At 40.6% G+C, this 14,000-nt stretch overlaps 1 protein-coding gene across 2 annotated transcripts in view; it reads left to right on the forward strand.

The window, feature by feature from the left end:
- Positions 1 to 14,000, forward strand: part of map1ab (microtubule-associated protein 1Ab) — a 229,689-nt gene that overhangs the window by 65,429 nt on the left and 150,260 nt on the right. Inside the window, exons 6-7 of one of the 2 annotated variants that reach the window (XR_011310785.1) lie at positions 697 to 929; positions 2,787 to 3,004. Coding sequence is in view for 1 of the 2 variants with exons in the window: in XM_069695400.1 (XP_069551501.1) it covers positions 697 to 929; positions 2,787 to 2,942 (389 nt within the window). In the remaining variant the exon portion in view is untranslated. Of the gene's footprint in view, positions 1 to 696; positions 930 to 2,786; positions 7,046 to 14,000 lie in introns of those variants that run through there. The other variant, XM_069695400.1, reaches the window with a different exon arrangement.

Consider the following 14,000-nt stretch of genomic DNA (forward strand, 5'->3'; position numbering starts at 1 on the left):
TTATTGCTCCCGGTTGTTTGACCTTCACTGTACAGAATGTTCAGAATTTAAAGATCTTTAAGGGAATATTCAAACTCTGCACACACAAAACTGAAATCAAAGTTGACTGAACATCAATAGATGCATTTTGGAACTGGTTATTTAACTTTTATGAACTTCAAACATTATCTGTAAAAAACAGCAGATTGGAATGTATTTGAGATACAAATAAAATACTTTTTATTAGATCGTTTTATAAATGGATGATGAAGACAGATATAAAGATCATAGATCCAAGTGACACAGACAGAAAATAAATGCCTTAAAGCTTGAAATACAGCCAGCTGCACTAACATATACTGCAGTGTTTTTGTTTTCGGGGGGGTGTTGATGTAATCACGTAATCACATTAAAAATGCGGCATTTTAATATTTACTTTCTATATGCCACTATAACAAAGACTATATTTGAAAATGTCAGTAAAAACTGTACAGATAGATGCTGTGAAACAGGAAACAGCACAAGACTCTCTTAAAGTGCAGCGGTCCATTGTGGTCTTATTTTGCACAATAATTGACTATAAATAGATCTGTGAAGAGAATATAATTTGTTCAGTTGATGAAGGCGGCTCCTTCAGTTCTTGCTACTGCAGTGCAGTTTCAGTAAATAAGTAATTCCATGATACTAATGCTGGTTTGTGTCCTTGCTCACGTCCAGGTAACAACTCCCAGAAAACTAGCTCTGCTGTCCCCCCTGGACCACCTGTCTATGTTGACCTGGCCTATGTGCCCAACCACTGCAGTGCCAAGAACGTGGACCAGGAATTCTTCAAGAGAGTGCGGGCTGCGTACTACGTAGTGAGCGGGAATGACCCGGGCAGCGGAGAGCCCAGCCGTGGAGTCTTGGATGCCCTGCTGGAGGGCAAAGCTCAGTGGGGCTCCAATTTACAGGTATTTACCCTCCGTCTGTTCCTCTGTTTCCCTTTCTCTGCATGCAAGAGTGCTCAGTTCTTCTAATTCCGATGGCCACAGTAGAAGTACTGTTTCCTTCACTCATTGCTTTGGTAAACCTCGATATCACGATAAACTCACCCGGTAAACTCAGGGGTAAAATGTCCTTCGTTTGAGTGAAAGGAGGGGCATTTTAAAGTTTACTGAGCCAAAAGGTATCACATGTCAGCTGATGACAGCACGTTATAATAGAGCAACTCTGAACACAACATCATTTTACCTTATGGCTGGTCTGCAACAGCAGCAGATCATGAGAATCTTCACTTAACTGTCTTGGAAGAGAAAGGAAATAAAGCTGAAGTGAGCATTTTATGAACAGAATTGAAATATTGAATGATGTACTAAAGTATGATGTACTGCCCGAACTTATTCAGGTCCAGTTTTGCTAACTTAAGGTTTGGAAACTGACTGGGATCTTTGCCTCATGGCCATCATCTTTAATGGAGATATCTCAGCCCTCCTTTTTAGTTTACTACATCTGTTTGTTTAACCCAGTGATGTAGTCTATGTGATACACGTGATACAAGGTAGCTCCAGGATTTCCATACACCCACTTAAAAATGTGCAAAGACATGTAACAGTGATGTACGAGTATTTTTTTGTTGTTTTGCAAATACCAGCAAAGTTGCTAACTCTCACAGTTTTGGTGTGAGACACCTGTTTCAGTCTGTCTCAGGCTCTCACGCCGCCCAAACTAATCTCATGCCAAATAAAAAGAAGCCTCAAAGCCCCTCCTTTCTAAAAACAAAACCAAAAAACAGCTTTGTATGTTTCCTGCCAATAGTACAAAGTCTGAATATCAGGATTTTATCACATTTCAGCACCAATATTGGTCCATAATCATCACAGACAGCGGGAAAGTTGCAGTTTACGTGCATTAAATTGAGAGGCACACACATCTCATTCACGTCGCTCTACAGTTTCACGTCTATTATAAACTGAAATGTTTATGAAAATACAACTTTACTATGATAAAGTCAAACTATAACAAGTCAGATTTTCCAGACTCGCATGTAATGAATTTAATTCTGGTTTTGAACAAATCTTAACCAGCGCTGAAGTTTAGTTTGTTGCCTCCAGATGTTTTCAGTTTCTTAATTTATTCAATACTTGCAGCATTAAACAGCTGTAGGATCCAAATGAGCGTCTCTAAAGTCAGACCCGAGTCATGACAGACCTGTTCCAGCAGAAAATGTGCTGCCTAAAAATCTGCAGGAATGTGATGCTATATCAAGTCAATATTGGCCAAACATCTGTGAAAAGTTTCAGGCAAGATTGAGAAAGGTAGCTGTGGACACATCACACACTATCTTTACCCGAGTTTCATGAGAACAGGGTCAGATCGGAGTATCTTTACAATGGATTAACACTTCTTCTATTTGACTGGAATTAAAAGGTCTTTGCATTTCAGTTAGAACTTAATTAAACAAAACAACCATAGAAACACAGGCTGGTTTTAGAGCTAAATGAGTGTCTATTTATTGTAGTTTTTAATGGTAGTCAACACTTAATATATTGTATTATTGTTATGTTTAACCAGAGCCATGTTTTGCCCTTCCCGTTGTCACTGTTTTTAATGCTAAGCGAAGCTAACTGCCTGCTGGCCCCAGCTACATATTTACCAGACAAATGTCAGAGCAGCATCAATCTTCTCATCTAACTTGTGGCAAGAAAATGAATATATGTATTTCACAACATCTCCAACAATGCCTTTAAGGAGTTTTGCGTGACCTGTCATCATCATTTTCGTTTTCCTGCCGTCTCCCCTCTCATTTCATCTCCTCCTGTCCCCGTCAGGTGACTCTGATCCCGACCCATGACACGGAGGTGACCCGGGAATGGTACCAGCAGACCCACGAGAGGCAGCAGGACCTGAACATCATGGTTCTGGCCTCCAGCAGCACCGTAGTCATGCAGGACGAGTCCTTCCCTGCCTGCAAGATCGAGTTCTGAGCTTCACGAGCCCAGCTCTGCTTTCCCCGCCACCACCACCCCTCTTCCTCCTCCTCCTCCTCCTCATCATCTGGAGGTAGAGAGTGAGAGCGAACAGCACTCTCTGCTTCTTCAAAGCTTTTCCCTCTCTCATGGTACCAGTCTCACATTTGCTGCAGCAGATACACTAGATTCTGTTAGCTGAAATCAAAATCTAAATTCTGGGTATATGCTTTGTGATAGTTGGGTTATCACGCAAATAACACTGTACTTTCATGTTTGTTTTCTTCTGTGATTTAAATGTCTGCCCTGATACATATCTTATACTAGCATTAACAATTGTGGTAACAATTCAAATCATTTTCAAAGACATAATCACACCGGACAGTTTCCTTTGCATCATATCTTACAGATAAATGGACATCATGAACCCACAAAGTGAATTATGCCACAGTTAAAGTACACATGAAGCAGATGTACTTCTTACACTGATGGCTCAAATTGTATTTAACTCAGTGTTAATTCTCCCAGGTGGCCAAAACACTGTTGAAACATGAATTCTTCTTATCCAGCTTCTCCAAAATGACATCTGCATTAATCAGTGATAAATTATCTTTCTAGATTGTACACACAGTGTTTTTAGAAATTGTTTCTTAATTCGAAACGTTTTTCGCCATCCGTGCACACGACAAAATGTATCCTTTGCAGCTCTGCTCACGCTACAGTAGTGTTTGAATTAACTCAATAATGGCATAAATTGATGTTCTGTAAACAAAACAAAAAAAGTTCCATTCGTGGTGAAATTTTAGGAGGTGCCTGAAGTTGCCACCGTTTCAACTCTTTCTTCTCGGCTTTCACAGCTTAGCTGGTGCATGATGCTTGCGTTTTAGCTCGGACTCTTCCGGAGAGAACTGCGTAGGGTTAATCCTTTCTTTAGTCGGCCTTCAAGTGTGGAATGCAGTATAGTGTAGATAGATTACTACACTGTTTGGCTGTCTAAGTGAATCAATAGGTGCCAGGAACACGGGACGATGTTTCTACGCTCATCATATCTCTGCTGGGTGTAATGGTTCTTCTTTAAGTCTCTATCACGGCCGTTGCTGGTTGTATGTACTCCAGTATGCACATAGGGTAAATGTTTCATATTGATACAGAGGTTATGTTACATTTTTGATGATGCAACCGAGAAGGTTTAATTCTGTCATTTCCTCCTGTTCAGCCACATTGTACCGTCTCTGTCAATATCACAAAGCGATGGGAAAAAAAAAACAAGCAGTGACCTGTGACAAATGTAGCAATGAAAGCTCGTCCGCGTGTCCCCTCCGAGGGGACGACGCTCCAGTGGGAACTGCAATGTCTATGCCTATTATTGGGCATATTTTCCAAGGAAAAAAACAAATGTGTGAAGTGTGTTACAGGAGGCTTCTTTCATGTGCCTTTAGCTTGTGGTTTCGGAGAGAGGGGGATATTTTAAGGACATGTCAGCCATGTTGAAGCAGAGCCAGAAACCAGGGTAAATCTAAAGAAACCAAGTACTCAACTTTGAAACAGAGGACCAATCAGTTCACACACACGTTGAGGACTGTACAGTACTCAGTGAAATAGTACACTCCCATTGCTCAAACTGTGGAACAGTAAAGCATTAATTCCACATCCAGAAACACCACTTTCAAACCAATATGAATGTCTTTGAGCAAAGTATTGCACCAAATAGGAATGCACTTTTCTGAGGTGGGGGAGGCGGCGTGTCTCAAAGTAAAGTTTTTGTTTGTAGTCGAAGCACAGGGAGTAAGTATAGTAGCAGAAAATAGAAACATGATGTTACTCCAGACTGAGCTTGCAGATAGTGAGGGACGGCATCTCAACATGAAGCAATTACCTGATATTGATCCCGGAGGAAAATGAATGTGGTGATTACACTGGACGCAGTTATGAACTAGGAATGTTTTAGAAGTCGTTTTTCCCATGTGTGAGTATAGGATACACACCGAGTAGCTGTTTTTATAACGCGGCAGTTTTTTTTTTTTCTGGGGGTTCAGTGAGAGGTCTTTCTGCTTGTTCACAACTCGACTCGAGGGTGGCTCATGTTCTCACGCGTTTCCTAATTTATATGCAAGTTTTAGAGATTTACAGGAAATTCGAAATTGTGATTTTATTTTCTCCATATTTTGTGCCGAGTCAAATGCAATTTATCTTTTGTTTGTGTCCTTTCTTGTCTAAATGAGAAGTACATTTGCACCAAGATGGCCCATTTCTTGCTTGTTTTTTTGAAGAATGATTTGAAGCTGAGGGACGGGCCAGGCGGACTGGTGCAGAGCAGGTTTGGATGTAACTTTAATCAGTTCTTTACCTCATTCAGATTAAAAGGATGGAACGAATAGCGTAGAAAGCAGAATCATGTTGTCATGTCGTGCTAGCCGGGGACCAGTGCCAATTACTTTATCAGTAAAAAACCTGCTCATAACTCTCACTCTACTTTATACCTCATCTTCCACCGGCCTCTGTGCTCTGCCGGCTCTCCCCTAGTTTCAAATCAAAGATGGCTGACTGAATGTTGCTCATCATAATCCTCGTCCATGATGCTCTGTGTAAGCCTTGATATACCATCCCATGCCTGTGATGTTTCAGAGGCAGACATAGCTTTTCTTTTATCCCACTGGGGGAGGTTCGATGCAGGTTGTATATTAAACAGCTGGGTACGCACAAGTACACACACACCCTATCTGGGGGGGCTGATTATTAACTGAAGGACCCTGTCAAGGTCTGAAAATGACTCCTTTGAAAACAGTTCATGTCTGAATGTTTGATGAATCGATCGATCGAGCAAAAAGTCCTTTCCACTGCTTTTTCTTCAACGCTGTATGGGATGTGTTGAAAACAGGAAGAAGCTTTTTAATGTGCGGATCAGATTTTATGGATGGTCTGATTTGTTGTACTGTCTTTGAATACTGTTTTTAAGTTGGCAGATTCCAAATACCCGGCCTTGGAGTTTTTTGAGGCATTAGTAGAATGCTGTGAAACAGTACTGAACTGTATGACTATACAGAAGCTGAATGCACTATACAGGAGATCTATTTTTCTGAATGTAGAGTTGGTACTACCATGTGAATGCTGCTGGATCAAAACAATAGACAAAAAAAGAAACAAAAAAACTCCATTCACACCAACTTAGACAGAAATTAATTTAAGGGAGACTGACAGAAGGCGAGCAGATACTTATTTTCTGTTTTGACAAAATGTCATTGCAGTCACAGTTCTGCTCCAAAGAGAAAGGTTTGATTTTGTTTTTCTAATGTGAAAGCAACTGAGATCCCACAACAAACATATTAAGATGACTACAGAAATAGTTCTAACTGCAGCTGCAACTTTTACCTTTTCCTGAATATGACTTGAAACACATGCAGACTAAAAAAAAACCATCAATAAAATTAAAGAAATGCTACATGTACACAGTACTGTACACAGATTTGTACATATTGCTCTAGAAAGAACGAATCTGACAGATATAACAAACTATCTTTATTGTAATACCTGTTTATTTTAGCTGATATTAGTCACTGGATGATCAAAACTGCTAACTGTTCCTTGAAAACTACACAAAACACTGACAAGATACAGAAAGAATAAAAAAGTGCATCTTTCAGTTCAAGTTCATGTCCATACCTGCATTAAAATGACGATAACATTTGATCAACATATGGTGTCATTCGTCCATCTAATCTTTCTGCATGTGATTTATTTAGTTATAATCCTGAATGTAATTGTTTAACATGGAAATAATAATAATAAAAAAAAATACAATGCTATTTTAAAGAGGTATATTTGAAAAAAGCTAATTGTCTTAAATGGTACTGAAATGACCTACAGTAATATAATACTGGGCTGTGCTTTTATTGTTTGCCCTACTAACATGTTGTTAAGAAGACGCTGTATTGGTAGTTCTGTTTGATTCTCTCTCTTTTATTTTGCATTGTATTAATCTTAATTATGTTTTCCTTCCTCAGCGCAATATTCAATATCTCTCTGTCTCTTTAAATCTAACTGGTAAAACTAGAACTACCGCAGATTCATTGTAAAAGGGAAACAGCCTGGTGATCATCAATTAAAGTACATTAAAAATCTAATTGGTTTGTGTCTCTTTTTGTCTTTTTACTGGTGATGTTTGGGAATAAGTCATTTAACATCTAATTGAATTATTAATAAGAACTCCAGTGATCACATGAAAGTCAAAATTGTATCGAATTATTCATCCCGCTGTGCGAGACTGTACTCAGACTCAGTGGTGAGTTTAGCTGAATGCTAACACATACAGGGACAGTGGCAAATTGGAGGTAATACATTTACTTCTCTATCTTGGTTTCGCGTGTTAGCATGTTGTTGCTCATTAAAAGTACAGCTGAGGCTGATGGAAGTGTCTTTAAATATTCTGTCATGAACCAAAATTGTGGAAAAATTCCCCTTGAGGAAAATTTAAAGCTGGTGGGAGAAGGTGGGAGCAGCTTTAAATTTTCTTTGCATCATTGGACAAGAATTTCAAAGTAACCTTGCAGCATGTTGTATTTCAAGTGGTCTGAGAGAACACTGCACCTCTGCACCTCTTCTTGGCTCATAATTCAGGTTTTACAAAATCTTAACTTGGGACAGAAATTGTAAGCCAATCACCCGTCATTTCAGATTTTTATTAGCTGTTCTACAAATTCAGACGAACGCGCATCTGCAGATATTTAGTCTGAATCAATGCCAGAAAATCCAGGGGAAAAAGTTTCTAATTCAGCGTCGGCATTAACTGCCTGCACTGCAAATCAACTCAGAAAAGGAAGACTGGCGTGTCAAAAAGAATCTGACAATAAAAGCAATCAGAGTTGGTAAGAAATCCAGCCGTGGACCGCTGAGACCAAAACAGACTTCTACACGGATTCCTCAAAAGAATAATATGTGCTGAGCAGAACAGTTCACAGTTGGTTATAAATGATAAAATAAAGAAATTAAAATGATAATCAAACTTGTCAGTGCTGCCTGGTGGACCAAGAATATGATGAAGACACTGTTTCCGAGTGTTTCTTATTAGATTTTCTTCTTTCTGTGTTTTACCTCCTCAGACGTCGTACTGCACATATTTACTGGTAATTCAGCAAAGCTAATATCAGTCTAAACAATTCATCTGTTATGTTCCAACACGCAGTTTATTCAAAACGTTTAAATGATTTTAATGTTGCCGCACAGAGCATGTACGTTGTTTATCAGCACCATCTTACTGTCTCATCCAGTCAGAGACGTTTCAATGCTTCACAAGTCTGAGCGATTGAACCAGCTCTCTCATCCCGCTGTTGGTATACAGATGATATCTTGACAGACAAATGTGTACTACAAATACAATTTGCAGCTAATTTCAACACTTTAGAGAAAAAAAACAATGAATATGATGTGCAAGCTGAGCATTCAGGGAGGTTTTTAGTTTATTGCTTTATTTCGGTGTTCTCATTAACTGCCATTAGTTTAGATCAAATAGCTTTTTGCTCCTGTCCCAGCTACAATTCAACAATAAATCAGCTCCTGCCTTAAAGCTCTATTTTTAACTCTTCCACAGCCCCATGGGTTAAGGTTTAGTGCCACATAGATGTTTCCGACGGTCAGTCAGGCCACAACATTGATCCAAACTGAACTCAACAACGATTCGATGGTTTGTGATGAACTTTGGTTCGGACATTCCTGTTTCACTCAGAATGAACTTAAAACACCTTTGCTAGCTTATTGGTTTTCTTCTAGAGCACTCATTGCGTCACAATTTCTGTTCTTGCTTTGGCTTGTGACCTGCAAAACCAGTGACATTCCCATCAGCCTCAGCTGTACTTTGTGCTCAATGCCCCTCTGCAAATATGTATCCTTTCTGCCATTTTTAATACACGCAATATTTTAAAATGGCAAAAGAGAAGTAATTATACTCAAACTTACCGCTCTTACCTCACTACTTTATATACAGAATATGTATTTATGTCTGCCAAACAGTGTTATTAACAGTCTCTGCTCTCTGAAACAAGAACGATATGCAGTTAAAAAGAAAGCAGTTAATTGTTTTGATCAAATGTACCTCAGAGCAGCCTGAAAATGTGGTCACATTAAGGCCAATTCCTGGTTTCCATGGCTACCAGTGTCAGTGTGACAGAAATTTTGTCATCCATTCAGAGATACGAAGGTCTGTATATATTGTATAAGTGGACCCTGAACACTGCCATTAACTAGAATATGGATGCTTATGAGATGCAGGCCTCATTTATGATGAGCGTGTGTGGACATGTATCAGACTGATGTATACCCTGGATTGTAGGATGTATACAGACACTTGTTCTTCTACATTTAAAGTCTGCAGATATAAAAAATTATGATTTGATCTTTACACTTACACTTCCTTCCCATTAATTTTCACTTCAGGCCAATAAATAGTGTCCACATGATGTAAATTATGTCATCTGCCCGAGTCGGTAAGGTCTCTGCAGACCTCTGTGTTTTGCCTGCAAGCAGCTCCAAGTTTGTAACTTTGTGGATTGTGCGCACAACAAACACGCTATAAAAGTAAACAGGATTCCCGCGATGTGCACTGTAGAGTATTCATCTCTGGTCCTATAATGTTTATTGCGGTGCCGTCCATGAGGGTAGGGAGTAGGGTTAGTTTGTCTGTGTAGGTGTTAAGTTAAGGATGGGGTCAGATCTAGGTATGGTCCTAGATTGGATCAGTCAGAGGGACGCACGCTTTATACTCTACACTGCTGTGATTTGTTGTAAAGTGTACGCTGCTGTGATTCCTTTTCTTTTTTTTTCACTCTCATTGAATTGGTTCATAATCCTAACCATCCCACGACATAACAGCCAACCACAGGCAGAGCTTCCCTCCCACTGATCCAACCTAGCGCCATTCACATAGGTTACAACACCACTAAATACACACTGTGTGTTTCTCAATATCAAGGACTTATCCTCTGTGGGCTCCATGTCTAGGATGTCATCAAATCCTGCAAGGATCAAGGAATTTTAAGGATGGATCAAATATCCTTAAAGCACCCTCAATCCTATATGCATGCACAAAGTCAGAACCTTTTTAATGAAGTGCACCTAGAATATAAAGACTCTACATAATGAAGAAGAAAAGGAAGAAGACAATGCACAACTAAGCACTATACGGTTCCATTATATGTTCTCCGAATGAAAGAAGTCTTGCCTCAACTCTGAAGGACCCGTCCTGTACTGTAGGAAAACCCAATCGGTCACAATATTAGATAATAGTAAATGTTTGAGCCATATTATGATTGTATAAGTGAACAAAAGCTTAATAATGTTGAACACTGAGTTTGCAACAAATGTGTAAATTAAATATAAAGTGAGGAAGACAGCAGGTTCGGTCAGTTTGTTGATCAGCTTTGATTTGTCAGGCGGAAAGATGAAAGGGAAGTTACGCTCCAGCTGCACTGCTCAATTCACTACTCTCCGCTTGTCAGAGCAACTTAGTGATTTTCCTTTCAACGTTTTCAGATCTCTGTCGCAGCAGAGAGGGAAAGTATGGTTCAGTAATGATTAAAAACAAAATTATCTCCAAGGAGAGGACAAGGCAGATCAATTTGGGCTCCAAAATCAATCTTGATGGATCCCCACCTACAGCTGAAGCTCCAGCACACTCAGTGCATTCAGTTCGGCCTCTGATCAATGGATCCTAACTTATCTTTGTCCCTTATTTCATTGCGCCTCTGCTGTGAGTCTGTCTGCACTCACAGGAAGAACAAGTGCTGTTGACTCAGGTTGACAGTCCTTCTAACCTTTGATGCTGTGCTATTATTTGCCGTTTGGGTTTCTACTGGGGTGACCAACCTCACACATTACTGCTCTGCTGCTCTGGCTGCCACATCGCCAAGCAAAACAACTCCCCTCCCGCCTCATCATCCCTCCCCCGGTTGCCTTGACAACACGTTCTGACTTTGGTTGAGCGTTACGGGGGCGTTGAGGATGGTGTGTTGGCGGTAGAGGTGGCACTGAAGGTCGAACTGGAGACCTTCCTGTCATCAGATGAGGGTAATTGTCTCATCAGCACTTCTAATAGTTACTCTCGTCTCCGGTCCTTACCTCCCACTTCTCTCTGCACATTTACATTCATTTCTATTTAGGTAGTTACCAGAGCGCAAGTTAAGTCACCAAACAGTGGGATGGAAGTCAAGGGTTTGAGATGCGGTGAAATCTTAAATTTAAAATACGTAGGTGAAAGAGATGTAATCAGAGGGGGGAAAAAACAACAATTAAATAAAGGCTAAGATGAAGATTAAAGGGAGTTTTAGATCAGGCTGGAAAATAAATATATTTTTCCTTGTCAAAATCTTCATCTTTAGCCGGATAGCTTGGCTACTGGAAACATACAAGAAATAAACAGAAATCCAATCATGAACCACATCCATTTCTGGTCATATTGGCCAGCTGATTCAGACAGTGAAGACAGAATTCAAGCAATAGACAATGAAGTGGTTTTTAAAATGTCACATTTTCTATTACCATACCATCTTCTTTCCCTTATCCGGGGTCGGGTCGCGGTGGCAGCAGGCCAAGCAAGCTGACCCAGACTTCCCTCTCCCCCGCAACATTTTCTAGCTCGTGCTGGGGGATCGCGAGGCGTTCCCAGGCCGGCCGGGAGATATAATCCCTCCAGCGTGTCCTGGGTCTTCCCTGGGGTCTCCTGCCAGTTGGGCGTGCCCGGAAAACCTCCAGAGGGAGGCGCCCAGGAGGATCCTGATCAGATGCCCGAACCACCTCAGCTGACTCCTTTCGACGTGAAGGAGTAGCGGCTCAACTCCAAGTTCCCTCCTGATGTCCGAGCTCCTTACTCGATCTCTAATGCTGAGCCCGGCCACCCTACGGAGGAAACTCATTTCAGCCGCTTGTAGCCGCGACCTCGTTCTTTCGGTCACGACCCAGAGCTCGTGACCATAGGTGAGGGTCGGGACGTTCTTATATGTAGACATCAAATGCACAAGAAATCAAAACGATTCTTAGTTTCAGGTGATTTTAGACCAATTACAACATAATCATATCATCATGTGTGCGTGACACATTTCACCAATATAATATCTCATTTCTGTAATAGATCCCCTAAATCTTACACACTGAACCTTTAAATTATTTTCTAAGGAAACATTTAAACTTACAAACCTATATTAATCCCTTTTTAATTTATGAGAAGACCATGATGTGGTAGCTCTGATGTAAATAATAAAACCTTATAAAGAGTGGCTGTGAAGGCCTGATGTTTTACTGAACTGAACAAAACAACAGCTCGAAGCTGCAATTGCCTGAACATTGAATGACTCCAAGGCAGTTTAAACCTTTCTTAAGCATTAACTCACTGAAGTATGTAAGAAACTTTGAACTTAACAAAACCTTTTGAATCAACAAAATGATTTGTAACTTCCACCTCTTATCTCAGCAGTAGCAGGTCTCTTACTCATCACTAAACCCTGAATAAAAGCAAACTATGACTTTCAGCAGGCTTCAAGCCACGTAGATTGTTGTTTCTGTTTGGATGTGGAGGCAAGTGTCCACAGATGGTAAAGACTACATCTCCCAGCCTACAGGTGTTTTTCTCATTCATTTTATTTTTGTAAAACATGGATATAAATCGCAGCCTCATTTGCATAAAGTTATTTTAGATTTATATATATATATTAAAAAATTTTTATATAGTTTTTGTTGCAGGCCAGTGCACATTTACCTGAGAGACCTCATTAAATCTCTGTTACAGCTCAGTTTTAATGTTATGAACGTTATCTAAAACATTGTTGTGACTAAAGTGAAGTGTTCTAGACTCTGCTGCTGGAGTGATTTGATAAAGGTCAAAAAACAACCTGCAGCCAGAGCAGTCGTCATGTGAAAGCTGTAAAAGAAAGAAGCTATTGCGTCGTCTGTACTGAAGCCAGGAAAAAGCAGTGTGTTTGCGGATGAAGGGTGTGAGTGTGTGAGAGCCGAATGAATGGACATTTGAGTGTGTGTGTGTGTGTGTGTGTGTGTGTGTGTGTGTGTGTGTGTGTGTGTGTGTGTGTGTGTGTGTGTGTGTGTGTGTGTGTGTGTGTGTGTGTGTGTGTGTGTGTGTGTGTGTGTGAACGTAGGAAATAAAGTGTGAGAGAAAGACTTGTCATCCAGACAGAATGAATGACATCAGCTTTTGGCTTCCAGTGAGTCGGCAGTCTGTCTGTCTGTCTGTGTGTGTCTCTCTCTCTCTCTGTCTCTCTCCATTCACCCAGTGTTGCTTAGGAGGAGTCAATTACATCTGGTGGGAGGGGGGGAGAGTCGCCATGACAACGCATGGGAGCAATAGGAGGAGGCATGAGTCATCACTATTCTTAAAAGCCATTTAGAGAGGAGTGGAGAGGGAGGGGGAGACAAGAAGAGAGGGAAAGAGGAGGGAGGATGTAAATGAGGTGAGGTAAGAAGGCAGGAGGAGAGGAGACGCAGTGGGGGGGCGTCCACGTTTCCTCTCCTCTTTTCTATTTTATGAGAAAAAAAACATGGTGAGAGAAAATAAGATTAAGGGTGAGAAAAGATCAAAGAGGAATAGAAGAGAAAAAGGAAATGAGAGGTTATAAAGAGAAGAGAAGAAACAAGGGGAGGAGAAAAGGAGGGGAGAGAAAACAAGAAGGAAGAAAGGAAAGGAGAAAAGGAGACAAGGAGAGGAGATGAAACAAAGGGAGAGAGGAAACAAGGTGAGGAAACAAGTTGGTGTAATGGGAGCAAGGGGAAGAGAGGACAGGAAACAGGAGAAGAAAACAAGGAAAAAAGACTTGAGGAAACAAGGAGACGAGAGAAAAAAGACAGGAGAAAAGCAGTAGTGAGGAGGCATGGGAGGAAACGAGGAGGAAAAGGGAGAAATGTAAGTAGAGGAGATAAAAGCTGAGAAGGAGAGCAAGTGGGGAAGACAGAAGAGGGTAAAGAAGAAACAAGAGAGGAGGAGAGAAAGGCTGAAAAAAAAATACTTTGAAGTAAAAAGAGGAGGAAGAAAACAAAGAGAGGACAGGAAACAAAAAACCAGAGGAAACCCAGAGACAAAAACAG

The sequence above is a fragment of the Brachyistius frenatus genome, unplaced genomic scaffold (genome assembly GCF_029030835.1).
Source record: "Brachyistius frenatus isolate BFR_SWC_R1_liver_20210118 unplaced genomic scaffold, ASM2903083v1 Contig_19, whole genome shotgun sequence".
NCBI classification, from domain to species: Eukaryota; Metazoa; Chordata; class Actinopteri; family Embiotocidae; genus Brachyistius; species Brachyistius frenatus.